The sequence below is a fragment of the Odocoileus virginianus genome, chromosome 2, assembly GCF_023699985.2.
Source record: "Odocoileus virginianus isolate 20LAN1187 ecotype Illinois chromosome 2, Ovbor_1.2, whole genome shotgun sequence".
Lineage (NCBI taxonomy): Eukaryota > Metazoa > Chordata > Mammalia > Artiodactyla > Cervidae > Odocoileus > Odocoileus virginianus.
In genome coordinates this window covers 71,536,461-71,561,113 of record NC_069675.1, presented here as the reverse complement: position 1 = coordinate 71,561,113, position 24,653 = coordinate 71,536,461, and the positions used below count along the sequence as shown (strand labels likewise).

Below are 24,653 nucleotides of genomic sequence, written 5' to 3'. Positions count from 1 at the left end.
GAGGGAAAGATACAAAGACACATTTACAAGAGAATTTTAAAAGGGCTCTAAAGGATGAAATTGTCACTTTGTCCCACAGAAAGAAAACATTTTTGTATCCCTATTAGCCCCATGATGACTTTGTTTTTAAAAATTGAGTAGAGAACCTTTTCATCTCTGAATGAGTTTATTTCCTGATGAGAACAGTAAGTAGCATTTATTACAGAAGATTTAGAAAACAGATAACAAAAACAACTAAAATCTTAAGATACAGTGATAATTACTATTATTAATAGTTACATATAGTTTTATTTATATATATGACTATATAATACATAATTATTTCTATATAAACCCAGATAATGCCATACATACTGATACAATGCCTATCATTTTTAGCAATATAGTCAAGCATCTTTCCATGACATTAAATGTTTTCTACATCAATATTTTTAATGGTCTCACTGTATTTCATGGAAGGAATCTACTATGATCTAACCAATCCCCTACTATAGAATATTTAGTTTCCAATCTATGAAGAAAAGCTATGATAAATATTCTTGTATCTTTTGTGTTGTCTGTGCTGTATCTTTGTGTCTGTTCCTAAAACCTCTGTCCATGAAGAAAGGTTATGATACTTTTTGTGCTGTTTGTATTCCATCTTTTTTGTTTATGTATGAAAAACTACTTATCTATAAATGGCATTGCTGAACTTAAATGAATGTTTTTTATTTAAATCTATTACTAAGAACTGTCCTAAAGACAGTTTATGAAACCCTTCTTTTTTAATCTGTATCTTACTGTTATTTTAATTTACCACTGAATTTTCTTAAATACACTATAGTAACTGGCCATTTCTTTCTTTTAGAATCACTTAGTTTTTCTTCCATCAATCTGGCACCTTGCTAATAAGCTAGTCACTCAGTTGGCAACTCTCTATGCTTTTTACTTATTAACCAAATATTTATCAATACGCACTAAGTATTATTCACTACTATCTTTGTCTGTGACCGAAACAGAACAATATACTAATGCAAAGCTGAAATTAAAATGAAAGGCTTGGGGCAGAGGAGGCTTTTCTAATATAAATTAATATAAAATATATATTGTAACCAGTAATCTAACAAAATCTCCATAATCTTCACCCCACTAATAAGTGTGTCACTGTTTATAATAGCCAGGACATGGAAGCAACCTAGATGACCATCAGCAGACGAATGGATGAGGAAGCTGTGGTACATATACACCATGGAATATTACTCAGCCATTAAAAAGAATTCATTTGAATCAGTTCTAATGAGATGGATGAAACTGGAGCCCATTATACAGAGCGAAGTAAGCCAGAAAGATAAAGACCATTACAGTATACTAACACATATATATGGAATTTAGAAAGATGGTAACGATAACCCTATTTGCAAAACAGAAAAAGAGACTCAGATGTATAGAACAGACTTGTGGACTCTGGGAGAAGGCGAGGGTGGGATGTTTCAAGAGAACAGCATCGAAACATGTATATTATCTAGGGTGAAACAGATCACCAGCCCAGGTTGGATGCATGAGACAAGTGCTCGGGCCTGGTGCACTGGGAAGACCCAGAGGGATCAGGGTGGAGAGGGAGGTGGGAGGGGGGACCAGGATGGGGAATACATGTAAATCCATGGCTAATTCATGTCAATGTATGACAAAAACCACTGCAATGATGTAAAGTAATTAGCCTCCAACTAATAAAAATAAATGGAAAAAAAAAATAAGTGTGTCACTTTGTCCCACAGTGACTATCCTTGATACCTTTAGTAACTATTTGGTATAATAAGGGTGAAGAATACAGAAGATGGGAGGGTGGGTGCTGAAATTTTAGGATTCAATGCTAGTAAATTTCTAGTATTTTAGCTATTAATCAAGGATATTGGAATTCACAAAAAAAGTATAACAATATAGCAACACTGAAAATGTATATAATGCAATGTTAGCTTTTATAAAACAATAAAATCACATGCAAATAAACAAGAATATGCAAAATTAAAACTGCTGTATCATAAAGATAGGTTTAGTAATACTTTTATTTACAAATTTTTTAACAATATAGGGTCACTTCAGGCAAGTATATATTTCTGCCTAGAATGCTTAATTATTCTAATTTTCTTTAATTTTTATAAAATTATAATAAAACTAGTTGAGAGGATCAAATTTTAAGATGCAGCTCCTACGTTCAGTTATGTCCAGGTTCAGTCCATTCTCCTAAATCATTTCAAAAGCATTCCTACTTCATAATACTAATATAATACCAAACATTTTGTAGCTCTGTAGTTTTCAAAATAAATTCACATATATTATGTCACACCAACAAGTGTATTTTTCTGACTATTACTGCACACATCTTTCCACTAAACTTTACCACTCCTTGTGATTAAAGAAAAAAAAATTCTGATTAATGGTCTCAATAATATCAGACTCTGAATAAAAAAAAGAGAAATATTCTACATTTAATATACTTTTCTTACAAGAGCAGTAAGTTGTACAAATTCACTTTAGCAAGATATATAAAAAGAGCTGAAACAGAACAAAAGAACTTGGTAAAAAAAATCTGAATCATAAAATTCTATATAATCAAGATTTAGACTATAAAATTTGAAACATATAAAGCTTTTATAAGAACTGTGTTGCTTGGGCAAAATATTTCTAAGCACTTCTAAAAGAGATTATCTCAAAACCTAGTATGCTCAGAATGTTAAAATAACTTCTTAAAAAGCAATTTCATTCACAAGTTGATCTCATTTTTTCCTGAAACAACTGTGATTTTTACCTTAAGGTATTCTTTACTATTGAGTTGGATTTGAATTCAAATGCAAAATATCAGGTTTTAAAAATATGCACAACAGGATGCTACCAATGAAAGAAAGGAAAGGTCAAATCCCACCAAATAATCTAACAGACGGTAAGAAGGAGAAGGATCATTATAATGGCACTGATGACGATAAGCTAAGGTGTTCTTAGTGGTTACTATATACATCATAGTCCAGTCTAAGCATGAATTATCTCATAATTCATAACAACACTGCGGAATATATCAAAATATACATCAAAAAATAACAAACTGAAACTTAAAAAGTTAATTAACAAGTCACATGAAAAAAAAAAAAAAAACAAGTCACATGGCTAATATTTGGTAAAACCAAGGCATGAACCTTGACAGTATTGATTTTATGGTAACTAAAATATGTCAAATTACAAGGAAAACTATTTTAAAACCATAAGAAAACATAAATATTTAGTCAGTTCTTACCTCTTCAGGCAGTTCACTGTACATGGTTTCAGAGGTAGACAACAGAAATATGGGTGAAAATGACGGTATATCTTGTAGCAGAGTCAGAAAAGTTGCTCTCACAGTTTCACTGACAGCTTCCCACCAATCACCAATGTGAGGCATGTAAACAATACTAGGTACTGTTCTTCGAGCTTCACGAAAAATCTAATTAAGGAAAGAACTGGCATTAAAAATTCAAGTAGAAATTATTCTAAAGTCTACACAGTAACTTCCCAATACATTAAATGTGTCAGGCCTGTTACTATCACTGTCAGCTTCAATATTTAAGTTGTTCAAGACATAATGCACAAACCATACATTTAACTTGTATCTACCCTTATCCCACCTAAGAAAAGGAGAATTTTTTGTTACTCTTCCTACTCAGTATGTATTAAGAGTGTAAAGGTATCATATTGCTCCATCTCTCTATCACATAAAGTAAAACACCACTATAATGCTGCAAATAAAGACATAAGCATGCAACCTATATGTCACCTACGTAAGAGTGATTATCAGGAAGCACAAAGAAGAAAAAGAAGACATAGTTTACATGTTTGTGCACACTGCCTAAAATCACTCAACATATGGATTAAATATTTTACCAAGATATGCCACCCTAAAGCTTAAAATTAAAACTATTCGGCTGAACCACTTGTTTACCTCCCATAACCTTAATTCAATCTTCTATAAAATACTCACAAAATACCTTTAATCTCTAAAAAGCAATAAATAAATTAGCAAAAAACTATGAGACACTCCACTTCAGAAAGTAGAAAATAAAGTTTCCCCAGGTGTTAAAAAGAGTCTTAACCATAGCTTCAGTCACAGTCTGCCAACACATGCAAATAAAGACCAGGCTGGCAATTAATAAGTTGCCAGACAGAACTACTGCCGTTTTCCATAAAAGTCAACAACAACTCAATAGTCCATCAATAAATTCTTACAGGTTAATATGACATCTCTTCAGTACCTTTAAGTTAAAAATCTGACTATCAGGGACTTCCCTGGCTGTCCAGTGGTTAAGATTTCATGCTTCAAATTCAGGGCACAGGTTTGATCCCTGGTTGGGGTCTAAGATCCACATGCCATGTGGTGCAGCCAGAAAAAAATAAACCTGTCTCTCTCTCTTCAATATAAGAATTCTACTTCTAAAATTCTCTATCTTCTCTTAAACACATTTCAATCAGCCTATGTAATGTGCAAGATACAGAAATGAGAACCAAATAGTTTAAATGATTATCAAAACATTTCTAAGATTCAGAAGGACTATTTTTCTTTAATGAGTAAGCCTACCACTTGCACGAATTTTTCAAATATTATATTTTATATAGTTTTAAATCTCCTGTGTAAAATAAAATGTGCTGCCAATTTAATAATAAGCCAGATGAAAGACGCTAAAATAAAAATTTCCCCCTAATTGGAAATGTAGATGTTATGATCATTCACATCAAAAGTAATATTTGTTCCTTCCCTTCTTTTAACATTTGCATATCCACCAATCCAGAACAGTTGTACAGTACAACTCCTTCAGGACCTTCAAATTTTGATCTTTTCTGCAAACACACACCCTCTTATCCTGGAACTTGAAATTCAAGGATTATTATTTACCAAAGTTCATGTAGAAGATTCACAAGAGAAAAACAAGCATAAATGTTGGCAAAAGGAAGGAACCACACAGGAGCACAAAGGCAAGAGAGGTATTTGATTCCAAAAAATGTTTTTAATTTTACTACATGCCACGCAAATCAGGCATGGTATGTAGAAGACAGTGACCAATGGCTATTGCTGATAAAACAAGGGAAAGCCAGCAGGAAGAAAAAGGTGATTATATGAAAAAGACTAACAAACTCTACAGCTTACTAAGAAACCTCACAAAACTACCTACATAATTCAGCCGTGCAGGTTACCACATGCCCAGGGAAAGATGAGAAAACATGCCTTTTTTTAAATATTAAATTTGCCTTGCTAATTCTAGTATTTGTAGGTTAGATTTTCTACTAATATATGGACTGAGAACATCTACCTGCTAGCAAAGACCCGAGAGTACGGGCAAAGCAACAGTTTAAATGATAATAAACAATTTTCCAGAACCATAAGTTAAACAGTGCAGTAATGTAGGAGTTTCAAACATATCTGCAAGGTTGAACTACATATATAAAATAAGTATCACCAACTGTAAAAGAGTTGAGGGATATTTCTATTTATTTCCTTTTCTCATTCAAACCTCTCAAAATTAGAACACTGAATAAGATAATGATACTTCATTACCCTATTTATTTCCAAAGACTTTAGGAAAGCATCTTTATTAGAACTTTTTGAAATTATATTTGAAAACCTAGAGGGGAAAAAATAATCAGGAAAAAAGTCTAAGATAAATATAAAAAAATAAAAAGGCTCAGACTTTCTTGTCCATGAATATATAATTACATGAATCAAGAATTAATCTAATTACATGCAATATCAATAATCAGGGAATAGTTTTCTCTGAAACTTTTAAAGGAAAAACATCCTTAATTTCCAGAAAAATTTTAAAATGCTACTAAAACAAATTTCCTTCTTAACTCCTTATTCTATTTTAACTCTGAATGTTAAAATAAACGTTTGTATTTTCTTTAAATAGTCAACCTATCCTAATTCTCCTGTTTTTGAAATGAAATTTCAAAAAGAATAGACTCTGAGGACAGTATTTAAAAACTGATTAAAAAGTTTAATCATATTGTGTGTGTGTGTGTGTGTGTGTTTTTAAATGTAAAGTCAGCTCTTCAGCAGTTTGCAGGTAATTTTAGAAGTTGTAGAATAAGATAGTTGTGGTGGTTGTTTAGTCACTAAGCCATGTCTGACTCTTTTGTGACCCCATGGACTGAAGCCCTCCAGGCTCCTTTGTCCATGGGATTTCCCAGGCAACAATACTGGAGTAGGTTGCCAATTCCTTCTCCAGGGGATCTTCCCGACCCAGGGATCAAAACCAGGTGTCCTGCATTGGCAGGCGGATTCTTCACCACTGAGTCACAAGGGAAGTCCCATGGAATAAGATACACTCTGTGAAATCAATTAATTAAATATTTCATAGGAGAAAAATAAAGCCTAGTTTTAGTGAAGCGGCAACTGTCTTGGGAACAAGTGATGCCATTTGATAACTAGAAAAATACTCACCTACAGGGTGTCTTGGATTGGTGGATGTGCAAGGTGTAGTAGAAAACAGAAAAACTGTTATAGAGAAAAAAAGACAGTAGGCCAAATTACTGAACCAACCGTTTCAAAATACCTCTGACATGACCAGCACTCTTGCACAAATAAATGAATGAACACCAGTGTATGTGAATGTTCATTTTGATTCTTTAAACAATAAACTTCTGGCCTCTTCCTCTCCCAGACATTATAGTCCTGTATATAACTTTTTTTTAAAAAATTTCTTTATTTGAAAAAAAAAACACAAACTCTTTTCTCCGAGTATTGATGATATGAAAGGCAAAAATTGGGCCATTGAGATTAGAAGTATCCATGAAGGAAGCACTAACAATATAAACTGCACTTGTATTTATGAGTCCTTAGTTCAAAAACTAAATTTCAAATCAGTACACCAGATACCAAATTAAAATGTTCAGTGCATGAAAATTAACTGTATCTTTAAAAAATTAAGAATATACAGCCTATAACAAGCCACTTTAAAACCTGAAAACTAGACTAATTATAAATGCAAAGGTGCATGAAGCAGAAAGCTCCAAGCCAGTACAGTTTTCACTTTCCTAAAAGGGGCTACATAAGAAAAACAACTTTGTGTCATCAATAAATTTCCAGAATTTGTCTTGGTCACTTTACAATATTATGAATGTACTAAAATTATAAGACATAAGTAAAAGAAAAATCTTGGGGGCTAATTTATTCTCAATTTTTATAAAAATTAAAAAGTACTATTTAAATTTAATTCCTTAAACCATGATATCAAAAAAAAAGTTCAAATAATACTATGTCTCCATTATCGATAACTTTATTCCATATGTGTCACTTATTACATTTTGAGCATCTCTGTGAAAATAAGGCACTGCCTGAGGTTTGAAGATTTAGGATTCAAGAAATAAAAAGTCCAATTTCTTTACAAGCATATAAAATCAGCCTGTTAAGAAACACAGCTATACTAGAGTTTCTGAACTCAACATTTCTTGAAAATTAAAACACCCAAGTTCCCTTTCTGATATTTCATTGCTAAAAACTTCAATAATTTCAGCAAATGTGACACAATTTGGGCCAGGATAATTTAATTTGTTTACAACTCCAAGAAAAAAAAAAGTGCTATAGCAAAACACAGATGTGTAGCCATGTACACAAACACAAGAGTATCCCCAGCATACACAGTGTTATGGAGAAACCCAGAAATCCTCTTTCACAAACACAACAACATCCAAAGTATACACATAGGTAAGTATATTAATTCCTTAATGCCACGTAACCAAAATGGATTTTCCCTGAGAATTTCCAGATACAATTTCTTTCTGGGGAAAAATAAATACTAAAATTTTTACCCTTCAAAAAACCTTACTGACCATGTGAAATTACTCGTAACAACATACCCAAACTCCAAAGCTTTTGACAGGTTATATGTAAATTTATTGATTCAATTATACCTCGATAGTAATGAAAACATTAAGTAACACATTCATCGATCACTTTTTTCCTAAATCAGCAATGGAAATAATACAAGAGAGGAAAAACAAAACATCTGAAAATGTCAGTAAAAGGGACTCATAGTTGTTGCTATTTTTAAAACATTTTATTTTCAATTGGAGGATAATTACTTTACTATACTGTGATGGTTTCTGCCATACATCAACAATATGAATCAGCCATAGGTACATATATGTTTCCTCCCTCTTAAACCTCCCTCCCACCTCCCTGCCCATTCCACCACCTAGGTTGTCATAGAGCACCAGCTTTAAGTTCCCTATGTCATATACAAATTCCCACTGGCTATCTATTTTATATATGGTAATCTCTATGTTTCAGTGCTACTCTCTCAAATCATCCCACCTTCTCCCCCAGCTTCAAAAGTCTGTTGTCTATGTCTATATCTCCACTGCTTCCCTGTAGATAGATTCATCAGTACCATCATTCTATATTTCATATGTATGCATTATTATACAATATTTGTCTTTCTCTTTCTGATTTACTTCACTCTGTAGTGCTAGGTTTGTCCACCTCATTAGAGCTGCTATTTTTATTTTTCAGAGAGTGCTAACACAGAAATATCTTTAACTGCAGATACTAACATCTCCGGCCTCGTTGTAGGGGCTCAATAATTACTTGTGAACTGACTGGGACAACCACAAATCTTCCAGGCTACATCAGTTTCCATTCTCCTACCCTCAGAGTCTTTGGAAGACTATGAAATGTTCAGTAAAATACATACAGAGATGCTCACACATAGAGCTACTTTATGAACTCTGGTAATTGTTTCAGTTATAAATGTCAAACTACTGTCCAGTCATCAGCAAAAACAGCAGTCCCCAACTCTTTTTCAAACTTTTTTTTGGCACCAGGGAATTTTTTGGCACAATTTTTCCATGAGGGGGAGGTGGTGGGCATGGATATTGAGATGATTCAAGTGCATTACATTTATTATGCAGCTGCTGATCTGACAAGAGGCTTAGCTTAGGCAGTAATGCCAGCAATGGGGAGCGACTGTAAATACAGATCAAATTTCACTCACCTCCTGCTATGCAGCCCGGTTCCAAACAGGCCACAGGCTGGTACCAGTCAGCTATGGCCCTGGGGTTGGGAACCCCTGAGCTAAAACTATATTTCTAAGTGTTTATTTACTGAAGACTTAAAATAGTAACAACTGGGATGCACATTTAAAGTGTAGGTTTCTGGGCTCATCTCAAATTTCATGAATCAGAATCTCTGGGTGTGGAGCCAGAGAATCAGAAATTTTAATAAGCACCTCCAGGAAATTCTCATTCTCATTGAACTTTAAGAAACAATGAGAAATCCCTACAGCAGAAACTAACTCCTCTACCACTTTTCATGCAACCGATAAAATTAATCAATAGCCGAGGCATTCAGGAAAAAAAGTTTTGTCATATGTCTGCTTGTGTGTGGATGTTTTAAAGAAAAAGCATAAAACTAAACATGATCCCCGTGGCATAAAGAAATATGAAGTAGGGCTCTTCCGCCCCTTCCATCTTAACACACATAAATACAAACCTTTAAAGGTGATTTAAGACTTCTTTCCTTTAAAACTACCTGTCACATTCATGTTGCACTATTAAACAACCCAATTTAATTTACATTACACATCTCAGAGGCAGACATAAAGAAAATCACAGAATAACTTGCCGCAGATCAAACCCTTATATTCCACATCTATTTAGAGATAATCTTGTTTACAAAAGGACCAGCTACCAAGAGAAGCAAACCAAAATGGAAAAAAAGAAAGTGAACACAGGTAAGAGAAGGATAGAGAAAAGGTTTTTTTCTGTTTCTCTTTCCTCAGTATTTTGTCACTCAGGCACTCTTTCTCCATAATGCTTTTTTACCTACTTATACCCAGGCTTGTCAATCTCTTAATTTCTCAAATTAAGAAAAAAATTCCTCAGTTTCATTATATAATAGTCTATTTTTGAAGAGCTTTCTGGAAAAGACAATAGTATATTTTATTATCATAAATAAAATATGCACTTAAAATTCAAAGTCAGGGATTAACTGGGACAGTTTATGTGGTCTCTGGTCAGTATTCAGAGGAAGTCTGAGCTTCAGCTACCAGGACTATAAAATTGACCCAGTGTCTGGGCAGATTAGACATCCATGTGTTGGTCACTCAAGAAGAGGCTGCACTTCCAACCCAAAAGCTCATAGGTGAAATCAGAGAAGACGAGTTGTCTTGACCCACTAGATGCAATGGAACACAACCCAAATAATAGACGTGGGTTTTGTTGTTTTCCACTACCGAGTGACACTTCTCTCCACCCTCCTCACCAACATGGAAAAAAAAAGTATCAAAAGCCAAGATATGTGAAAGAGACCAAAGAACATGCAGTTAGAATTCAAATTTAGCCTGATGATGCCAAGCAGGATTCAGAAAAAGAAAAAAAAAAAAAAAAAAACCCCGAGGATCCCATAAGATCAACATACAGTTTACTATGATTCCTAAGTATTTCCTTACCTAACATGAAGCCAGTATTATGACTGTGAATATACACACACATTAGCCATAAGGAACAACTAACTAGACAGAGAATACCCTCTTCACTTAGAAGATGTTCTATCTTCAAAGTGATTTTTATCTTTCAGTTTGCCTGAAACTTTCAAATACACACGTAAAAAGAAAAAAAAATTCTAAACCATATAGCAGAGTGTAAACCAAAATGACAAAGTTTACTCATGCCCCCCCTCCAAATTCCTTCCCCCAAACCAAAACAACAATTATTTAACAGGTTTTTTTTGGGGGGGTAGGGTAATTCTTGGATGAATTTCTACTTATATATAAACATGGACATATATTTTTAAAGGTTTTTTTTTAAACACAAAGAAGATCATACTTAGATTGACTTATAATATCTAACAATAAGGAGACCACTAATATCTCCTTCATATTTCCACATCAGCCTATGTAAATCTTTTACCTCACTCTTGTTAAAGACTTCTTAGTATTCCTGTTACTATACTTTAGCCAGTCCACCATAAAAAGGACATTTAGTTTGCTTCTTTTTGTCTTATTATTTGCTAATTCTACACAATGCTTTGATTAATATACCTGTACATTCAAGAGTGAATACTTACAGCTAATGTATCTTTAGGAAATGTTTCTTAATGTTAATTTCCTGGGTCAAATAATAAGTTTACATTTCCACTCACCAAGTATGAGTGCTCACATATCCAATATTAGGTTTACCAAGTTTTTCATTTTCACAAGTCTGATAGTTGTTTAAAATAGCATCTTTCTACTTTAATGTGCTTTTTTTCCACTTATAGGTAAGACAAAGAATCTTTTCAAAATTTTATTGGTTGCATTTGCCACTTTTTTCTCCCTATAAATGGTATGCTCCTATTTTCCCAATTCTTATTAGGTTGCTATCCTTTCTTCTTCCTGATTTTAATATATTTTTGTATAGCTAGGAAACTTGTCCTTGACAGGTGTTGCAAATACAAATCTTTACCAGGTTATATCTATCAATTTTATTTAAAGAAAAGTTTTTTGTCATGAGTAATTTAAAAACTTTACAAAGTCAATTTTGTTATTTTTCTTGGCTTTGAAATTACTTCCCCATATCCAAGATAATATACTGACCTTGTGAATTATTCTAACACTTTAATAGTTCCACTAACAATCTAGAATTTACTGGGCCTAAATTTTGGGCAGAAAATCCAGTTTTTCTTTTTCCTTCATAGAGCCAGCCAGTTTTCTAAAACTATTTATTAAATAATCCATCTATTCTAAGATACAGAGCTTCCCTCGTAACTCAGTCAGTAGAGTCTGCCTGCAGTGCAAGAGACCTGGGTTTGATTCCTGGCTGGGGAAGATACCCTGGAGAAGGAAATGGCAACCCACTCCAGTGTTCTTGCCTGGACAATCTCACGGACAGAGGAGCCTGGCAGGTTATAGTCTATGGGGTCGCAAGAGTCAGACATGACTGAGAGACTAAGTCCACACATATTCTAAGAAATCAAATGTCATCATCATCATATACTTAACATCATCAGACACTAAACTCCGTTTCTACACACGCCTAAGCATGATTCTCACTTTTGTTCTATTGTTTGTCAGTCTGCTTCTGCACAGGTACAAGTATTATATTACCACAGTTGTACTGCATCTGTAAACATCTGGTAGGGATATCTCATTACACTTTCTCCTTTAGAATTCTCCTTGCTATGCTCATATTTATTTTCTAGAGAAAAAAAAAGGGGGGGGCCTTTTTTTTTAATGTCTCCTCTTAAATTGGGGGGGGGATTATTATTGAGACTGAACTTAATTTATACATTAATTTAGAAAAGAACTCATGGTTCTCCAACATTGAGTCTTACCAGTCACTAGCTGTATGTAGCAGTAGAGATAAACATGATGATACCTGTCATTGTTGGGTACTGTATGCCAAGACTATTGGATGAGCTTGTTTCAATAATCAAAATAACCTTATGTGGTACCATTATCTTTGTTTCATAGATGAGAAAATTGAGGCTCACAAATTAAGCAACTTGTCTAAGGCCACAAAAAATACAAATATGCTGAGATTTTAATCTGTGCAATATGATTTGAGTCTACACTTTGAATTATAGTAAATAAAAATGAGGTATGCCTTTTCACTTATACAGCTGTCCTCTAATGACTTTTTAGCTTTCTTCTTTTAGGCCATACAAATTAATTGTTAACTCCTAGGTAAAATTAGTTGCTATTAATATTTTAAATGGGACCTCTCCTTTTATTATGCAGTTGACCCTTGAACAGGCAGGGGTTAATCTGTGTATAATTTACAGTCAGGCCCTCTGGATTAGGAGTTTCTCCACATCCACAGATTTAACCAACCACAGACCTTGTCGTTTTGTAGTTACTGTTGAAGAATATCTGTCTATAAGTGAACCCATGCAGTTCAACATTAACTTTGAAATTATCCACTTTACAGAATTCTCTTATTGGCCCTAATAGTTTTTTAGTTAATACTACAATCATATCATTGGCAATTTTTTTTTTTTTTTTGTCCACACAGAGCCATGTAGCTCTGTCTTTATTTTAATATCATACTTACTTCCCAGAGGGCTTCCCTAATAGCTCAGTTGGTAAAGAATCCACCTGCAACAAAGGAGATCCCAGTTTGATTCCTGGGTCTGGAAGATCCGCTGGAGAAGGGATAGGCTACCCACTCCTGTATTCTTGGGCTTCCCTTGTGGCTCAGCTGGTAAAGAATCTGCCTGCAATGCAGGAGACCTGGGTTGGGAAGATCCCCTGGAGAAGGGAAAGGCTACCCACTCCAGTATTCTGGCCTGGAGAATGCCATGGACTGTATAGTCTATGGGATCACAAAGAGTCAGACACAACTGAGTGATTTTCACTTTCACTTTACTTCCCAGAAGTATTTTGAGAGGAAACTGATGATTCATTTAGGTTTTGACATTTTTTGATTCTGGAGTTTGTTTTTTTCCACCTTTTGTGTCCATACTCTCTCTTTATTCTTTATCTTTGTTCATAGCACTGTATAATTTTATTGGCAAATATTTTTAACTTCAATATGTTCATTCCAATATTTATATTTCTCCACATCTAATGGAATCAATTTTGCATGCCTTAGTAATAGTACATTACTCTTTCAGTGTGCTACTAGATAAATTTGGAATATTTACTTTATGACCACTGTCTAAGTGAGATTAGTCTACAATTTTCTTTGTATTTCTTTCAAAGGTTTAGCATCATTCTTTTTTATGATTTCACATCTTCTTTTTCTATGCTTTGGAACAGTTTAACCAGCATCAAAATAATCTTAACCTTTAAAAGAATTCACCTATGAAATTGTTTGGATTTAGTGCTTTTTGACACTCAATTTCTTCTTCCACAACTATTGTCTATTTAGATTCTCTCTCCTCTGAAGTCACTTTGTTAATTTATATTTTCCTAGTACATCACTTGGATTTATTTTAAATGGTACTGAGTTATTCTCCTACTTGCATAAAAACTACAATAATTTTGTCTCACAAAAAAAAACACGAGCAAACATATAAATCAACCTTATCGGAGAACACTCACAGCCAGGATAAATTAAATGTATAAAACTTGGAGAAAATCACTGGCACACAGTTTTTAGGCAGGCCATGGGTTTTGGAAAAAAAACCCTTTAATTAGGTCTTTATAAGTAGTGAAATACTGCTAGCATGTTAATACCCAAAGAACTGTTGAGTAAAAGAGAAATAAATCTGACACTATTGGCTACCTGATGTGAAGAGCTGACTCATTTGAAAAGACCCTGATGCTGGGAAAGATTGAAGGTGGGAGGAGAAGGGGATGAGAGAGGATGAGATGGTTGGATGGCATCACTGACTCAATAGACATGAGTTTGGGTAAGCTCCAGGAGTTGGTGATGGACAGGGAGGCATGGCGTGCTGTAGTCCATGGAGTTGCAAAGAATCGGACACGACTGAGTGACTGAACTGAACTGAACTATGAACTATTTTAAAAACTCTATCTTGCTACAAGGTGCAGAATGGTTGTCAGTTAGATAGTATATGCATTAAATATATATGAACTATAATTGGGAGAAAAAAAAAAAACTGTGTGCAACGCTCTTAAGTGTTACTACTCCAGTAGTCTAATCTCTAAAAATAGGCTAAATGTCAAAGTAGAAGATGACACTCAAATATTTAATGAGTACTTACTATGAGGTGGGCACTGTGTCAGAGACACAGAAATGGTGAAGACATGGTCCCTTGGTTCAAAAAACTTATTCCCTTAGCCCCTAGTTCCAACATGACACACTTGTAATAAATTCACAGTTATATATTAAAACATCAAACGGCTTCATAAGCTAGCAAAGATAAAGTATTGGAAAATTAAATATCAAACACACTTGATTATTAAAACAAATATATATAATTTTAAAATTGCTATCAGTTTTCTAAACTAATTTTAAATCTTGGCTTTCGCAAACTTGATATTATCTCCCTTACTGTGATAAGGCTCTTAAGTACAGACAGAAGTTTAAAGAGTCCCTGTAAAAAGGGTCAAAAAAAGGCAAAAAGAGGTTCCCTTTCTATACTGTTTAATAGAGCTTTAATACAAGAAATAGGATTATTAAAATTTCAGAAAAAAATGAAGTATCATGGGAAAAACTGATCTCATTTTAAAAAACCAAAAGGATCCTCTGCCTTAACATTATAATGCTAGCAACCAACAAAAAGTTAATATTTACATTACTGTTCTTTGAGAAAAATTTATCTATCAAAGACTATTGTGATATAAATAATAAGAAAGCTGGAAATACTCTGATACAGTGCAAACCTACCTGTGCACATGACTCTTCAGGTGTTTTGGCACTAACTGAATAAAGTGCTGGGAGATCTAGTCTATGCACAGAGAACTTTTCTAGAGTGTGCAAAAGTGCTGGAGCAAGGTGAGAAGTTTGACCTGAGCCTCGTTCTCCAGACAGCAATAATCTTGGCCTGTAAGAGGTTGGCTGATGATATGGTGACCTGCAATACATATAATATATAATCATTATTTCAAAACCATACACTCTAAAGATCAAGATGAAATATTAGGAAAATAATTACATAAAAGAATGTAACACCAAATTAATAGAGCTTTTCTCTCACTTTTTAAGTACAGTGAATCACTTTTTCATTAATTACAGTTTTAAAATATTGATCTCTCTAACCATATTAACAACAAAGACATAAAAGTATAAAAGTCCATTCTGAAAGAAAGTCAGACTACCTGGGTATTCATCTTCTCATACCACATATATTAACTTGGAAAATGCTTCAGATACTAAGTGTGATCTAGTTATTAATTATCCAAGGTCAAATGTTAAGAATTCCACTTCTCTAATAAAGATATACATCTAAAGATTATTCCAAATGTAGGGTTTTCTTTATTAATGGTTAAAATGGTAGACTTCATACATATTTTACAATTTTTAAAATAGAAAAAAAAAAAGTAGGACTTCTTTAGTGGCAGCAATTTTGTTTTGAGGCCAATAAAAACTAACTGTTCTTAACCTAGTAGATAACATCTAAAGCCCTACACCGGAGAAGGCCAGTTTAGGATAACATATTAAATCAAAATCAACTTGTATTTTCAAGATTCTACAGCACCACTAAAAAGATAAATGAAACAAGTTTATCTAATATCACTGTACATAACGCAAGAAATTCTAAGCAATGCAACAATAATAAAGCAAATTTTAAAATGGAACTAATGGAAAGAAATAGGACAAACACTGTTACTTGTAAAGAACAGGATTGTACACTAGAAAATCCAAGAGGATCAACTAATCACTCCCATAGCCTACCAACAAAATAACAAGATTGAAGATGGAAATAGAAAAACTGAAAGATTTTCCTAAACACCATCAATAACCAATACAAAGAAGGAAAGAAGATTCTATTCACATCTGTAAAAATACAAATGATAAACAATACTAAATATACAAATCATAAACAATAATAAAAAACCTTAACAAGAGAGATGAAGAACTTTTTGGAATACACCATGGGCCTGAATACAGACATCAAATCTTTCTATGCATTTATACCTAGCTATTGTTAACTATAAGGCAAAGGCTACCCACTCCAGTATTCTGGCCTGGAGGATTCCATGGACTGTATAGAATACAGTGGACTGTATAGAATACTATACAGTGACTGTAGAGTCCATGGGGTCACAAAGAGTCAGACAGGACTGAGCGACTTTCACTTTCACTATTGTTAACCATGGTTAGTTTATGGTATTTTATTTTATAGATTTTTAAAAATGCAAATCAAAAATCCCAAAATAAAATTTGATGCAGGAGGGAGATTTAAAACTTCCTTGCAACATTATCTGAAAAAATAATCAAGTAAAAATATCAAGTGGAAAAGTGTGTGAGCTTCAATTTCAGAACATTTAAATCTATTTTAGTAACTAGCACTTCATACAGATTTCTTGTTTAATTTTCTTAACAATTCTATGAAATACATAAGTCTCCTCTTACTAAACAGTAATGAACCCAAGGCCCAGAGAAGTTCGCTATAAGATTACACAACTTGGTGTCCATACAACTGCAAGGCCCAGGTTCTAAAACAGTACATTAAGATGTGCCTTACTTTATACTGACACATATTACAGAACAGAATAACAGAATGTAGAATACACCAGAGAAAAGAAACCCTGATTAGTGGAACTTAATAGCAGCCCAGAAAACAAATCACAGTTAATTGAAAGAATTTTATATAAGATAATAAACATAAAGATAAATGGAATGAAGATGAACTATAACACAAATATTGTTTTTAAATAGGAAGGATACAGACCCTCATTTCACAGAACAAAATGAATTCTAACATAGAAACAAAAAAACAAAAGATTCATGTATTTTTAATTCTTAAAAATCTAAAAACATTTGTTATTCAAAAATTATAATCTGAACTACAATCAGATATCACCTCACACTGGTCAGAATGGCCATCATCAAAAAGTCTACAAACAATAAATGCTGGGGAGGGTGTGGAGAAAAGGGAACACTCTTGCACTGTTGGTGGGAATGTAAATTGATACAGCCACTATGGAAAACAGTATGGAGATTCCTTTAAAAACTAGGAATAAAACCACCATATGACCCAGCAGTCCCACTCCTAGGCATATACCCTGAGGAAACCAAAACTGAAAAAGACACATGTATCCCCATTGTTCACTGCAGCACTGTTTACAATAGCTAGAACACAGAAGCAACCTAGATGTTCATCGACAGATGAATGGATAAAGAAGTTGTGGTGCATATACACAATGGAATATTACTCAGTCATAAAAAGGAATGCATTTGAGTCAGTTCTGATGAAGTGGATGAACTTAGAATCTATTATACAGAGTGAAGTGAGTCAGAAAGAGAAAGATAAATATTGTATTCTAACGCATATATATGAATCTAGAAAAATGGTACTGAAGAATTTATGTACAGGGCAGCAATGGAGAAACAGACATAGAGATAGACTTAGGGACTTCAGGAGAGGGGAGGAGAGGGTGAGATATATGGAAAGAGTAACATGGAAGCTTACATTACCATATGTAAAATAGCCAACAGGAATTTGTCGTATAGCTCAGGAAACTCAAACAAGGGGCTCTGTATCAATCTAGAGGGGTGGGACAGGATGGGAGAAAGGAGGCTGATTCAAAAGTGAGGGGATATATGTGTGCCTATGGCTGACTGATGAGGTTTGACAGAAAACAACAAAATTCTGTAAAGCAATTATCCTTCAATAAAAAAATAAATTAAAAAAAATTACAATCTGAACCAAACAGCAAACAATCAAATGAGATAGTTAAATTTGCCATTAACAGGACTGATTTTAATGCATAAAGAGCTTATATGCACGTATTTTAACCAAAAATACCTTCTTATACAAAGGATGTAGACAATTCAAAAAGAAAATAGAAAGAAGTGACTTCTTAAAACGATCATTCATTTATCAATTTTTGACTGCTTCCTATGTTGAATGCTTTGGCCCAAAGTATCCACAATACACTGTTACTACAGAGTTCATGACACAGTGTATTTATTGGAAAAAGGAAATAAATTAATAAGAAACAACCTTTGAGTACATGGTGCTATTAGAGACTCACAGATAACTTTCCTGACAAAGCATTATGAGAACACAAAAATCCAACAGATCAAAGGCAGAAAGCATGAATTTCAAGAAATACAAACAGGATGTACAAAGGACCAGAGGCCAAAAAAATCTCTTGGCCCTTTGGGGTAGTAGATATAGTTCATTACAGCTAGCTTCTTTCAAGATTTTTAGGACAATGTAGGAGTAAAGATATTGGGGTAAGGGAGGGGAATTGGGAAAGAGAATCAGACTGCAAAGGGCTATGATGGGTTCTCTAAGCCATGTTAAAAGCCATATCCTCACTGAAGACAATGAGGAAACATTAAGATGCTTAAGTAGGGCTTTCCTGGTGGGTCAATAGTAAAGAATCTGCCTGCCAACGCAGGAGACACGTGTTCGATCTCTGATCCTGGAAGATCCCACATGCCATGGAGCAACTAAGCCCCTGGGCCACAACTGTTGAGCCTGTGCTCTAGAGCCCAGGAGCTGCAACTGCTAAGCCCATGTGCTGCAACTACTGAAGCCTGTGCGCCAAGAGCCCATGCTCTGCAACAAAAAGTCTGCGCACTGCATCTAGAGAATAGCCCCCACGCAGTGCAACAGAGAAAAAGCCTGCACAGCAATGAAGACCTAACACAGCCAAAAATAAGTAAATACATAAAATTATTTTTTTTTTAAAGATGCTCAAGCAGGGGAAGTGATGTAAGCATACACATGTTTTTGGATAGTAACTCTAACTCAGCATATCAGTACAGGAAAGAGTTTTTGAAAGAAGGTAAACCATAGGAAAGATGACCAGTTAGAGGTATGCTATATAATAACGCAAGCATGAGATGTTAATAACAGTGTAGACAAGGACAGTAGCAGAGGAGGTAGAAGGAAGAGCTTGAGATTAGACTTATTTAGTGAGAAAAATCTATAGGATTGTGTCACTTACTGGATATAGAAGGGAAGAAAGAGAAAGAGTTGAGAATGGTGTCCAATTTCAGTCAGGACAACTGAATGGATAGTAGCTCAGAGGACTGATGGGAAGAGGAGAGACACAAGCAAGCACACACTGAAAGATCTGTGACACAGCGTAGGGTGACAGGCAGCTGGACAAAGCTTAAAGCTTAAGAGTGATGGAGGCTTGAGAAAGATTTGGCAGTTATTATCAAAGTTGAAAAATAATGAAAATATTCAGAAACATCATTTATCTATTAGATTGGCAAACTGAAGATTATAATACTCTTACTAGTAAGTAGATGGTGGGAAAATTGGTATTCTCATGAATAGTGAGAATGGAAAAAAGCACAACTTTCTGAAATTAAATATGGCAAATATATACCAAAATGTAATATAGCCAAGGATATTCTATAATGCATCCTACTCTCAAAGATTCCCTTATCTCTGAGTGCTCTCTACATTTTTCCCCACAGTAGTTATCTTCTAACATTTTATCTAGCACGCTGACTGTTTTACTGTCTGACTCCATCTAAAATGCAAGCTGAATAAGGGCAGGCATCTTAACATGGATCCAATTACCTAGAGCAACATCTGGCACACAATAAGCACCTTGACAAAAGATCTGCATGAGTGAAAGACTATATGAAAGAACAAATGATTCATATAAATAAAAAGGTATTATTTTCATCTATCTAGTTGGTAAAGATTTTAAAAGACAAACAGCACTCAGAAATGAAAAGGGAATAGAAACATAACCCTTTCATACATTAGTGCTAAAATATAAATTGGTACAACCTTTCTGGAAGGTAATTTAACAACTTCTATCAGGTTTTTAAACATATACACACTTTGACCACAGCATCAGTTTTTAAAATCTTCCCTAAGGTCTGCATCAGAAAATGGTATAAAGATTTATACTTAGAAAGATGTCTATCATAAATAAACACTGTTTATAAAATAGGAAAAGTGGAAACTTCCATTTCTATCAATAAGGTTATTATAAACTGTGAAACATTTAAAAAATACCATGCAGTTACTATTTTAAAATAATGACATTAGACATATATTGACATGAAATAAAATTTCTAACTTAATAAGGGAAGAAAGGCAAGTTACATTAACAGCCTTACGAAGACTATAAATTATATAAAATAATATATGGGTCTGTCTATATGGAGAGCAAGAATACCAAGTGTGGTCACCAAAATGTTAACAAATATTACCTTCAGGTGCTTGGGCTTTAATTTTACTTTCTTCTTTAAGCTCTTCTTTTTTACTTGAATTCTCTACAGAGTATATCATCTTTCTAATCAGAAAAAACAAAGCTATTTTCATTTGGAAAACCTCAGAAAGTTCTGTTTCTAATCCCTTTATGGTAATATACAGTAAGAAAGAAAACTTATTTTCCATCATAAGAGTTCTTTATCAGATCGACAGACCTTAAATACTTTGACTTCTATTTCTTCGTAAATCTAAAGAAAAGATTTCAACAGTTTTAGGAAACTATTCCAGAAACAGAAACGCACCATCAATGCCTGAGCTAGTGTTACTGACACCAGCATTCAAGTCATGCTTTCTACTTGTCCAGCATCTTTTCTGTATTAATCTGACATGCTAACACATGTTGCTCAAACAAAAAAGCCAAACCAAACCAAATCAACAAAAACAAAATATGTGTGCAACCCTTATTAAAGGCTTATATTCTAAGGTAAATATTTCTTGGAAAGTGAAAAATCATATCATCCAAGCTACCCATAAAAACCTACTAAGCTTAGAAATCAATTTGGAAACCACACAGTACAACAGAAGGAATATGGTCCCAGGAAACAAAACAGTGCCAAGTATGCCCCCTGCTAGCAGCATGATCATGGGCAATTTACTTAACTTCTTTGTACTTCAGTTTCCTCATTTATAAAATGATGATACCACAAATGCTAAATGACTGTTGAGAGGCCTATATGTATTACCATGTATGAAGCCCTGCTTTATACACCTACCACATGTCTAGTTTGTAATAAACAACAAATGCTAACTCCTATACTCAAAAGGACAGCAACTGTCACCATTTTTTCTGTAAAGCATTTCTGGACTTCCCTATGCAAGCCTGTTAGTTCTGTTTTCAAAACACCAGCCATATCCTAATGCTTGTCATTCGCAAGAACAAGAACTTTTCCAGAATAAGAACTATATCTTATTCATGTTTCCAGCATCTAGTACAGTGCCTGGCACAGGGTTTAAAAAAAAATGGCAGAATGAGTAAATAAACAAACTAATTTTATCAAAACATCTCTTTAAAAAGTTCATCCTAGGATACAGCTGTCTCACTATTAAATCAAAGTCAAATCAATGAATTAGAAAAGCTTATGCAAAAGAGCAATTTCTTCAGAAAGGCTAAGTCAAACAAAATAAACCATGGCACTGATATACATTAAGTCAGTGACAGAATGTTTTTAATATAAAATTGAAAAACTTGTCTTTTGACAGTTGCTTGGCTTCTACTATGTATTTCAAATTCAAACAACTAAAACTGTTAAAACAAATAGCACACACACAGCTAACCAGGTGAAAGTCAGAAAAAAATGATCATTTTGTTTTCCCTTAATAAACAGATTTGTAAAATTACTAAAATAGTGTCAGAAAACTTCCCAGAAGGCATAAAAGAAAGGCTCTGCCAGTAGAAGACAAAAGTTACTAACAGGATAGTTTGCTGTTAAAGAGTAAATTAAAGTGATTTAGTCTCATTTTAAAAACTGAAAAACAAGGAAGGGTTATCAATGCAAATAATCAAATTAACATTTCACCAAAATCTATGAGAGAAACTTCATTAATGTTGAAGACTTAAATTCATTCAAAATCTCTCTAAAGAAACATTACTTTAAAAAATACACACAATGTCTTCTAATAAAAGTCCTATAAAAAAAACCCTATTAGACCTACCTGACTGGAGCACTATGGTGCTTCAACTATCCTGATAATTATGTAAATGCAAGTTGATGATGCTGTTACTATTTGAAAACTATTTAATGTCTTACTTCAAAATTACATTAGCACTAAAACTGTTTACCTATTGAAGTGTATAGCAAAAGCTGCTTTACTATAAATAAAGGTAAATAGAAAAAACATAAAATCTAAATTAGAAAGTGTAAACTAATGAGGTTGTGGACAATCAGAAAGTTATTGATTTAATTACTAAGCAATTTCTAACTCAAAATCTCTTAGTACCCTTAGAGTCCTAAATTATCATGTGAAACTTATTACAATCAAAATACTCTAGATCACAGTAAATATTTCATTTCTGTTCAGTTGAAATAAAAAGCAAGAATACTGGGGACATGGATTGACTTTCTAAAGGTAACCCTGCCTTCTATCCTACTTAAAAAAAAAAGGAATCCCACAATCAGTTTAAGGAAAAATATCTTTAGTTGACCAATAAGCCAAATTACTACCATACAAAAACAAAAGCACAATATAAGTTTTCCAGAACTATGTCCAAACAACAGGAAAAAAAAGTCCTCAAGGTTATAACCGTAAGTAAAACTATACTGCAACTCTAACCATAAAGTAGTAAAAATCGGTCTAAGTTGAGAACTTTGCTATAAATCACTTACCTTGTAAAATGAAGGTAAGGTTTATGTACAGCAGCAGCCGATGACGGTTTCTTTGGTGATCCTGAGTGACAACTTGTCTCGAAAATTGATAAAGCATTCTCATCTTCACTGTCATCTAAAATCAAAGTTTCTATATCTGTTTTAAAAAGAACACAAAGATTATGAGGCTTAAGAAGTCATTTAATACTACTGACCTACCAAAGCTAAGGAAAACTGATTAAAAAAACAAGTGGCAGTAACAAGTTATCTATCAAATAACACAAACTGACCAGGAAAATGACAAACTACAGTATTCTGAGTAAGTTATAAATGGAACCAATGTAATTCTTTCACCTGTACAGACTACTGAAGTATTATGAGATACATTTTTGGAGAATAACTACAAGAAGTTTGGAAAAGAAATGGCACTCTCATAAAGTTCTCACCTACTTACTAAGAATCTCTAAGCTAATTTTCACCAAAACCAGTGCATTTAATATAAAATGGTTTAATTAATAGAGTAATTGAAGTATGGCCCAGTTCTTACAAAAGCAACAAGGAATAAATTGACCTTTATTTTTTTCACATGGCATACACACACACACTTCAAGGAAAATCTAGTCTAGTTAAGAAGGGACTCAGGAATTTAGTGGGAAAAAAGCCAATCTTAGAAAACACACTCATTCAAGTAACATCAGTCTCTTTATGGGTCTTAAGTTACTGCTCAAAGAACAACTGGAACTATAATTCCTATTGAGAGTGCCATACTTAAAAATTTACCTAGACTGCAACCTAAAGTATTATAGCTGTAATTCACACATACTTAACAAAAGTGTCAATTCATTCAATAAAAAGCAATGCTACATGTATAGGAGAAATGTGAGGAAATTAAAATCGACAGAAATCATACCCTTCCCCAAAGAAAACAAGGAAAAAAAGAGGTATGCTTTCTAAAATGAGGTCTTGAATTGTGCTGGCAGATAGAGCACAATTCAGTGGCTTTAAGAAGTCAAATATTTAACATGACTAATATTATAAAAAGTAATCAAATAATTAAGTACCATTTGATTTACAAGGACACTTGCTAAGAAAAATATTAAAGACCAAAATAATCCAGAATAATATATCTAAATAACTAAAAAATATTATTAATAATCAAAGTGATTTCTTCCTTCCACTGGCATATAAAGAAAAAATTGGATCTAAAGCATACTTAATACTTATGGGGAAAAAAATGGTAAGAAAACATAGCTAATAATGTCATAAAAAAATTCTCAAATGGAAATAAAGAAGTTATAATCTCTCAGAAGAGGAGGTAGATTTTTATGATTTTCTAAAGGTAACATAGTTTAATTTTAAAAAATTAGGGAAAACATACAGATTCTCAGTTATGAAAATCAGAGACAAGAAATGTACAGTTCGGTGGGAGGGGGGACTGGGATGGGGAATACATGTAAATCCATGGCTAATTCATATCAATGTATAACAAAAACTACTGTAATGATGTAAAGTAATTAGCCTCCAACTAATAAAAATTAAAAAAAAAAAAA

At 33.6% G+C, this 24,653-nt stretch overlaps 1 protein-coding gene across 2 annotated transcripts in view; it reads right to left on the bottom strand.

The window, feature by feature from the left end:
- Nucleotides 1-24,653, bottom strand: part of ATAD2B (ATPase family AAA domain containing 2B) — a 122,570-nt gene that overhangs the window by 36,488 nt on the left and 61,429 nt on the right. For both annotated transcript variants that reach the window (XM_070451180.1, XM_070451170.1), the window contains 3 exons: nucleotides 23,125-23,260; nucleotides 15,271-15,457; nucleotides 3,266-3,451 (listed from right to left, as the gene is read on the bottom strand). In XM_070451180.1, coding sequence (XP_070307281.1) covers nucleotides 3,266-3,451; nucleotides 15,271-15,457; nucleotides 23,125-23,260 — 509 coding nt within the window. The remainder of the gene's footprint in view (nucleotides 1-3,265; nucleotides 3,452-15,270; nucleotides 15,458-23,124; nucleotides 23,261-24,653) is intronic.